Here is a 9,524-nt window from a genome sequence, read left to right as displayed (position 1 = left end):
GGCTTTTTTCTTTTTATGCCCCATGTTCAGCTGGTCCCCCTACCCATTATTTCTAAATGCTTCTGGTTCATCCTCTCCTCACCATCCCCATGGCAGAGGTACTTACCGGTTTTTGCAATACTGACCCTCCCAGTTGCTCTGCCTCCCATCTCTTCCTTAATCCACAGTGCTGAGAGTTATCAAAAGAAAGATCCAAACCTTTGTTGTCTGATCATCAAGAGTATTCTTTCCATAGAAGAATGATAATGCTGTATCAGTGCATATTACAAAGAAAATGCATACTTCAAGTATCTAGCTAGAATTTTGACAGTGCTATGTCAAGCTAGAGTGTAAGATCAAAGACACTGCTGACAGGGCTCTCAGTTTGTATTAAGAATATGTGGCAGTCAGAAAAAGATTCTATGGCCAAGTGAATAAACAGGGGCAATGCATTGCATTTACATTCTAGAACAACGCTGTCCAATAGAAATACAACATGACCCTGTAAAAGGGTCATATACACACATTACACAGTGTTTGACATGCTGAGTACCTGCTCTGAATGGTTATCTTCCAATGATGCTATGACTGTGTCAGCTTCAGAACTACAGCGTAAAGGACACGAGAGCAAAATTGTTTTATCTCTGGATACTTGCAATGCTGGCCCTGGGGACATGTGTGAAGATCACAAATGTCTGAAGCTTTCTGAAAAACTCTCAAGTTAATCAACAAAGAATGCAATTCAATTTAAAAAGTGGTGCCTGCGGTCCACCATATTAGTGGTGGAAATGTTTGGCACACTGCTGACAAGCTAGAGGATGCTGCAAGCACAATGAAGTTCTTCTAAAAATGGAAAAAAACATGGTCCTGAAGGTGAAGCAAACAAGCATCCTTCACTTTTCCTTCATGGAAAAGACAAGAGAATTCACCGAAGTTACAGGTGGCCAATACAACCGCGGAAAATGTGCTATTTCAGTTGTAATCAAGCAAGTGTGAATCAAACACGGAAATGCCACTTTTTGCATGTGAAACTAGCAAAGAGGTTTAAAAGGCCAGTAGTCTGCCTGCTGAGGGTAAGAGGGGGTTCTCTTCAGTGAGGCTTCCTTGGTGGGGAAAGCCCCTGGAAAAGGAGCATTCAGTAAGTGCACTTCTGGGAATCAACCATAGGAAAATAATGCAAGACCCAAAGATTTATGTATGAAGACATTTATTTGTAAAAATTACGATCTATATCTGCATCAATAGCAAAATAGTTGTATTATTGAGATATCTACACACTCAGGACATTACGCAACCATGAATCACTGAAAAAAAAGTATATAAGCATTTAGAGATGTAGAATATGTTCGGTGAAAAAAGGGTACAAAATTATTTTGATGTCGATTTTGAATTCTAAACTTTTAGGGGCTAGCGGGGGTGTAGTGGTTAACTTTGGGCACTCCCTTCTGTGGCCCAGGATTTATGGGTTAGATCCCCAGTGTGGACCGAGGCCCCGCTCATCAGGGCAAGCTGTGGCAGCGTGCCCCATATCCAAAATAGAGGACGGGTACAGATGTTAGCTCGGCAACAATCTTCTTCACACACACACGCACAAATTTTCATATAACAATTACATAAACCCATGTAATTTACAGGAAAACCACGCCCAGGTGATCTCCATTTATTTACCAACCGTGCCCCTCGGGCAAGTCACTCAAGCATTTTTGAGAGAGGTCTCTCCTCTGTAAAATGGCGCTAATACTCGGCTAACAGGATTGTGGTCGAGATTAAATGGGATCACTGTCCGGAAAGGCACCAGGCCGCGAGCAGGGTCCCCGTTCCTTCCCTTCCCCTGGAGGGGATGGTCTCCTACATCTGGGAAGACAGCCACGAAGATCAGTCCCGGGCTCGCGACCTGATGAGCGAGGAGACAAGTTAAGGCGCCAGGCTTTCCTACTAAGCCCGCGCCTGCCGCCCGGGGCTGCGGCAGCAACGCGGCTTTCGCGCCGGGGAGGTCGGGCAGTCCCGGACGGCGGCGAGCGCTTCGAACCAAGTCGCGCCCGTGCGGGGCGGGGCGGGGTAACGTCCCTCCAGGCTGCAGGAAAGAGCCGCCCAACAGCATCGCTCGGGCGCGGCCCGGCGCACGCACAGACGGCGCCCACAGCCCCCGCCGGCGCACGAGCCCCTCCCCGCCCCCGGGCGCTCTGGGACCTGAATGCGCACTCGCGACGCGCCGCGCCGCCGGGGGCGGGGCGGGGCGGGGCCTGGCGAGGAGCGACGGGACGGTCCACCAATCGAGCGGCTGCTCCGCCTCCGGGCGCCGTTTGAAATTCCGCGGGGGCCTAACGGCTCGCGGAGCTGCGACCCGGAGTGAGGTCGCCGGTGTCTGTGGCTGGTTGTCGCGCTCGGGCCCGCGTGGAGCAGGTCGGGGGCCTCGACGCAGGCTGCTCGGAGCGTCCGCCATGAGGAGAAGGTGCGGGGAGCGGCGGGACGCGGGAGGGAGCGACGACCGTCAGCGGTGCGGGGTCCGAGAGGCCCCCGGCCGGGGCTGGGGTGTCCTGTCAGCCCGCGTCGGAGCGAGGCCGGGGAGCGGGGCGGAGGCCGGGCCGGGCTCCCGCAGGCCCCGACGCCGGACGTGGAGGCCAGGCGGCCAGGCGGCCTCGGGGCCCGCGCTGAGCCGCAGGTGCTGCCGCTTGGCCCCGCCGGCCTCCTCTAAGTGCGGAGGCTTCATGTCGGGGCTTCTCGTTTCTCTAAATACAGCCGTGAGCCTTTATTATTATCGTTGTTTTTCGACGTATCCGGGCTGCAGTGGTAACGTTTCCCTTGACTGGGAAAGAGCCTGGTCTCCTTGCAAGTTAAGAAAGTCCTAATAAGGCGTTTTAACAGCTCCCCGGGCGGCGCTGGGGGAGTGTCCGACTTGATATCGCGACCGGACTGTCACTCACCAGCACGGTGACTTTGGGCAAGATGTTGAACGTCAGTCTCCTCGCCTCTGAAATAAGAATATCGGTGCAGAGGACTTGTGTGTTAAGAGTGATACACACGTTAACCTTATTTTCTGAAAGTGGTGGGTGAAGACTTGTGATGATTCATTACTGAAGAATTTGTAGTTATTGGCCAAACCGACTGCCTTATGGTTTTGTAAGGGTCATCGTCTCTCATGATTAGGGATTCAGACCGTTCTTCTCCAAATGCTCACCTTCGGGAGGATGGGAATTGGGTAGAAGATGGCTGGTACCGTTGGAAAAACAACGGTATCAGGTTGTGGGTTACAATATCTTATTATCTAAAGGACAGCGTATTTAAGCTGCCGTGCGTTTAAGGTAATGATGCGTTCTGAGGACGAGTAAAACCTTAGACGACATCTTACAGGAAACTCTTAGTCCAAATTCAAGTTCATTAACAGTTTTAGGATTGTTCAGGCATCTTCTACTTTCAAGACAGTGAATGAATGGGGAGAAAGGGTTACCAGTAGATCAACAGATATAATTAGGCTTTAAAACAGCCACTGGGATTACTCTACGAACAAAACCAGACTTTTGGGTAATCTGGATTTCAGGTGTTTATATTTAGAAAGGACTATAAGGAGCCAGCCCCGTGGCTGAGTGGTTAAGTTCACGCGCGCTGCTTCAGCGGCCCAGGGTTTCGCCAGTTCGAATCCTGGGTGTGGACCCAGCACCACTCATCAGGCCATGCTGAGGCAGCATCCCACATGCCACAACTAGAAGGACCCACAACTAAAAATACACAAGTCTGTACCAGGGCACTTTGGGTGAAAAAGGAAAAATAAAATCGTTAAAAAAAAAAAAAAGAAAGGACTATGAGAAATAGACCTGAGAAATATCATGGTTATCAGATTGGTTGCTGAATTAACTATTGGTTATTGATTCTTCAGACAGGTTGCACACATGAGGCTTAACAAAGCTCCTTCTCTGGAGGGCTGTTTAGGAGAAAATAGGACAGTGGATCAGTGAATGCTGCCCGAAGGTTGGAAATCATTTAGAGGACCATTTGAGAGCTTTTCCAGCCCAGTGACAGGTTCAAGAGACTGGGAAAATTGGTCCTTTTTACAACCTTTGTGTCCTTGGGCAGTATTGTAAGCACCCTCAGTTTTCCAGTGATGTATTATAAGAAAAAAGTCTCAAATTTGCACCTTTTTGGGAACTACCTGAAACCATTTAGCAAGGCAGTATATATGTACCATGGTAATTATTCACCGTGATTGTGCTGACGCATCTTATGATCATACAACTTTTTTGAATTGTCAAGTTATTTTACTCAAAAAAAGTTCTTGAATGTTTAATGTATATAAGGTGCCATGCCAAGTATAGGGAGGGGATTCAGCAGTGAACGAAACTGACATCCTTGCCCTTTTGGAGTTTACATTCTAATAGCGGAAGAAAGGTAATAAATAAGCAAATCTTACATTAATGGTAATAAGTGCTGTGGAGAGAAATCAAGCAGAGAGAGGGGATAAAGAGTACTGAAGGTGTAGGAAAGGGGAATGGCAGTTTCAAAGGCCTCCCTGAGAAGGTGATCTTAGCAAAGACATAAAGGAGGTGAGGGGATGAGTGTGGACGTCGGGAAGAGGGTTCTAGGTAGAGCAAACACCAAATGCCAGCGCCTGAGGTAGGAGAGTGCCTCGTAGGTTCCAAAAAGAGCAAAGGAGTCCGTGGTGACTGGAGTACTGAAACAGGGTTCCAGAGGCCTCTGTACAGGCAGACGGGCAATCACCGGAGGATTCTCAAGAAGATAGGGTGTCAACTCCTCTGTTGACAGCAAGCTCAAGGAGGCCAAGGCAGAAGTAGCGAGACCAGTGAAAGGCCACTGCAGTACAGGCAAGAGGTGATGGCGATGACCTGGACCAGGGCGGCTACCGCCAGGTGCGGGGAGGAGTGAGATTCTGGCTGTCTTTTGAGAGTAGGCTAATGGTGGGAATGTAAGAAAGAGGTGTTAGGATGATATAGGAATTAAGTTCATACAGTTTGAATGTTGTGAAGAGTGGAACATTTTAGTTTTTAATTCTTTGAAAATGGTACTCATGAGAACTGTCTCTAACTAGAAGATTGGTAATTCCAAACACCTATCCTCCAACAGGCCAAATAAGATTTGTTAAAGTAATCAGCTCCAAGGGATGGTTAACTTTTTCTTTGTAACCAATTATGTGCATACTGCTTTTTGTTAGTGGCCCATCTACTGGAGTTCAGAGGACCCTTTAAATGTGTAGCAGTCCATTCACTATGCAGATACTTGTCTTGATTTTAATTGGATTTGAGGTCTATACATTTGTCCCAATCATATCATTTTAGTTTGTAGAAGTAATTTGTTTGATTAAATTAATTAGTAAATATATCTAAGTTTTTCAACATAGTCACAGATTTAGAAAACTTCAAATTATGTGTCAGATTTTAAAAAATAATGCTTTGTGGGGCCGGCCCCATGGCTGAGTGATTAAGTTCACGTGTTCCACTTTGGCGGCCCAGGGTTTCACTGGTTCAGATCCTGGGCACGGACACAGCACCACTCATCAGGCCACGCTGAGGCAGCATCCCACATGGCACGACTAGAAGGACCTACAACTAAAATATACAACTATGTACCGGGGGCTTTTGGGGAGAAAAAGGAAAAATAAAATCTTTAAAAAATTATAATAATAATAACAGCTTTATTAAGATAGAATCCCCAAACCATACAATTCGCCTACTTAAAGTGTACAATTTAATGATTTTTAGTATATTCACAGAGTTGTGTAACTATCACTGCAATTAGTTTTAGAACATTTTCATCATCCCTTCAGAAAACCTATACCTATTAGCAGTCAGTCCCCTTTTCACACCCTCCCCCCTGCCCCTACCCCACCCCCAGGCAACAACTAATCTCCCTGTCTATAGATTTGCCTATTCTGGATATTTCACATACGTGGAATCATACCATATGTTGTCTTTTGCGACTGGCTTCTTTCACCTGGCATAATGTTTTTGAGGTTTATTGCCAAATACTATTCCATTGTATAGATAAATCACATTTTATTTGCTTGTTCATTAGTTGATGGCCATTTGGGTTGTTTGCACTTTTTGGCTATTATAAATAATGCTGCTGTAAACATTTGTATACAAGCTTTGTGTGGACATAAGTTTTCATTTCTTTGAGTAAATACCTAGGAATGGAGTTGCTGGGTTGTACGGTAATTCTGTGTCTAACTGAGAACTGCCAGACTGTCTTCCAAAGTAGCTGTAGCAGTTTACCTTTGCACCAGCGGTAGTTGGCAGGAATTCAAGGCCATTCATTTTACATTTATTGAACAGTTCCTGTGTGTTAGGGTCTGGTAAAATGAAGATGGACAAGATGTGGTGGTCCCTGCGCTTAAGTTTATGGTCTACTGGGCTGGGGGTGGGGGAACAACTGAGAAATCCACAGCTGTCCAGGGAGGTGGTGGCAAGTGGAAGGTAATGTGCAGAAGCATGTTGGCATCAAAAACTGAGAGCTACACATGGCTGAGTGCAGGCACTGTGGAGGCAATGCTTAGGAAGTTCACTTGGCTGGAGTCTTGGGGAGTGCAGGGTGGGAGAGATGAAGAGACAAACCTGGAGAGATGTTTTAGAGGGCCTTTTCCTTTGAAGGTGATTGAGTCTCTGCTTCCTGAGGGCAGTGGTTCAGCAGGGACCTGACTGGACAGACAGCCTAGTTGTCTTGTGGAGACTGGCCAGGATGGGCTGGGCCAGTCAGACTGGAGCAGACTGGAGAGCACTCTCTGCAGTAGTGACCCTTGGACCAGAGCCCAGGCTGGTCTGGCTCAACACCAGGGTTCTGTATTCAGATTGAACACTGACCACAGATTAGATTCTGTAGGTTATTTTTAATGAAATGCAAAAATTAGGATTTTGATTTGTGCATTCTGTCTTAAAATTGAAGTGCAAAGGGATTATTCACCTGGGGAAGCTCTTTAGTTGAACTTTAGTTAATTGAGATTATATTAAATAAATGCCTTAATAACCTGTTAATATTTCTAAAATGAATGGAGTACAGTAAATTCTTTTAAAGACTATTCATTATCTGGGTATTGATATTAGCCATCTGGTATAGGCAACTGGTATTTGTGCAAAAGCTTTTCTTCAACTAGGACAGGCAACCTTTAAATTGGGATTTTTTGGCTAGAGAAATGTCTCGGATGTGAATATATTAAAACCTCTGGAGAAAATGATGTTCTTGGAGATCTAGGCTGGCTGGTGACTGACAGAACCAGTGAATACACTGAGAGAGAGAGGGGGCCAGTGAGAGTCTCTAGCCCCATCCTTTGCAGACAGCACACAAAGAGCTTATGTGACTTATTCCAGGCCTCACGGCTGACTAGTGGCAAAAAACATCTAGACTCTAGTTTCTCTGGCATCAGAGCAGTCTCTTTGTTATCCAGTTGTACCAGAGAAAGGAGAGAAAATCTCTAATCTTTAAATGTTATGTGAAGCAGACTGACTAATGGTTATCATTTTTAAACATTTTTTAAGATAAAAAACAAGGTGCCCAGTTAAATTTGTATTTCAGATAAACAATGAATAATTTTTTTAAATAAACTTTTTGTAATTGAAGAATAACATACATACAGAAACATGCACATATCAAGTGTGAATTCAGTGGATTTTCACAAGTCAGCACTCATCAGTGTAAAGAGCCCTCCTGTGCCCTCTCCCAGTCACCACCTCCCAGGACAATGGCAGCTACTATCCTGACTGCTGAAACTATGGCTTAGTTTTGCTTGTTTTTGAACTTTATATAAATGGAGTCACATAGTAATATATGCTTGCTTGCCTGGCTTCTTTTGCTCTGTTTTTTCCTCCTCTTCCCCAACTATTTTTTTCCCCCCAAGATTTTATTTTTCCTTTTTCTCCCCAAAGTCCCCTGGTACATAATTGTGTATCTTTAGTCATGCGTTCTTTCAGTTGTGGCATGTGGGACACCGCCTCAGCATGGCCCAGTGAGTGGTGCCGTGTCCGCGCCCAGGATTCGAACCGGCAAAACCCTGGGCCGCCGAAGTGGAGCGCGAGAACTTAACCACTCGACCATGGGGCCGGCCCCTCTCCCAACTTTTTTTGTTGTTTTTCCACATTAGTTATTTCTTTTACTTCCCTTTTTTTTTCTTTTAGATTTGAGGTGTAATTTATATACAGTAAAATCGACTCATTTTACATATACAGTTTGAATTTTCGTCATTGCATACACTTATGTAATCACCATCACCATCAAGATCTAGAACCATTTGATCACCCTAAAAAAGTTTCCTTGTGCTCTTTTTTTTTCCATTTTTTAAAATTTTTTATTAAGATTATGATAGTTTACAACCTGGTGAAATTTCCGTTGTACATTATTGTTAGTCATGTTGTAGGTACACAACTTCACCCTTTGTGCCCTCCCCCCACCCCGCCCTTCCTCTGGTAACCACCGATCAGTTCTCTTTGTCTATATGTTAACTTCCACCTATGAGTGGAGTCATAGAGTTCGTCTTTCTCTGCCTGGCTTATTTCACTTAACATACACCCTCAAGGTCCATCCATGTTGTCGTGAATGGGACGATTTTGTCTTTTTTCATGGCTGAGTAGTATTCCATTGTATAAATATACCATATCTTCTTTATCCAATCATCAGTTGCTGGGCACTTAGGTTGGTTCCACATCTTGGCTATTGTAAATAATGCTGCGATGAACATAGGGGTGCATGGGACTTTTGGAATTGCTAATTTCAGGTTCTTAGGATAGATACCCAGTAGTGGGATGGCTGGGTCATAAGGTATTTCTATTTTTAACTTTTTGAGAAATCTCCTTACTGTTTTCCATAGTGGCTGCACCAGTTTGCATTACCACCAACAGTGTATGAGGGTTCCTTTGTCTCCACAGGCTCTCCAACATTTGTCACTCTTGGTTTTGGATATTTTTGCCATTCTAACAGGCGTAAGGTGATATCTTAGTGTAGTTTTGATTCGCATTTCCCTGATGATTAGTGATGATGAGTACCTTTTCATGTGTCTCTTGGCCATCCTTATATCTTCTTTGGAGAAATGTCTGTTCATGTCCCCTGCCCATTTTTTTGATCAGGTTGTTTGATCTTTTTTGTTCTTAAGCTGTGAGAGTTCTTTATATATTATGGAGATTAACCCTTTGTCAGATAAATAACTTGTGAATATTTTTTCCCAATTAGTGGGCTGTTTTTTTGTTTCAATCCTGTTTTCCCTTGCCTTAAAGAAGCTCTTTAGTCTGATGAAGTCCCATTTGTTTATTCTTTCTATTGTTTCCCTCGTCTGGGGAATTATGGTATCTGAAAAGATTCTTTTGAAACTGATGTCAAAGAGTGTACTGCCTATATTCTCTTCTAGAAGACTTATTGTTTCAGGCCTAATCTTTAGGTCTTTGATCCATTTTGAGTCTATTTTGGTGAATGGTGAAAAAGAATGGTCAATTTTCATTCTTTTACATGTGGCTGTCCAGTTTTCTCAGCACCATTTGTTGAAGAGACTTTCTTTTCTCCATTGTAGGCCCTCAGCTCCTTTGTCAAAGATAAGCTGTCCATAGATGTGTGGT

General features: G+C 44.7%; 2 protein-coding genes across 5 annotated transcripts in view; one reads left to right on the top strand and one right to left on the bottom strand.

Annotated features, from left to right (window-relative positions):
* The first annotated feature begins 2,151 nt into the window (after window positions 1-2,151).
* The window catches only part of PRC1 (protein regulator of cytokinesis 1), a 29,174-nt gene continuing 21,801 nt past the window's right edge, over window positions 2,152-9,524 (top strand). For all 4 annotated transcript variants that reach the window (XM_070571352.1, XM_070571361.1, XM_070571342.1 and 1 more), the window contains exon 1: window positions 2,152-2,431. In XM_070571352.1, coding sequence (XP_070427453.1) covers window positions 2,421-2,431 — 11 coding nt within the window. In that variant the 5' untranslated portion in view covers window positions 2,152-2,420. The remainder of the gene's footprint in view (window positions 2,432-9,524) is intronic.
* RCCD1 (RCC1 domain containing 1) overlaps window positions 4,804-9,524 on the bottom strand; it is a 50,772-nt gene continuing 46,051 nt past the window's right edge. The window contains exon 10 of the mRNA XM_070571437.1: window positions 4,804-4,883. The gene's annotated coding sequence lies outside the window, so the exon portion shown is untranslated. The remainder of the gene's footprint in view (window positions 4,884-9,524) is intronic.

This window comes from Equus przewalskii, chromosome 1 (assembly GCF_037783145.1).
Source record: "Equus przewalskii isolate Varuska chromosome 1, EquPr2, whole genome shotgun sequence".
In the NCBI taxonomy this organism is placed as follows: Eukaryota; Metazoa; Chordata; class Mammalia; order Perissodactyla; family Equidae; genus Equus; species Equus przewalskii.
Note: the sequence above shows the minus strand (reverse complement) of the source record. Positions and strands in the feature narration are given on the sequence as shown.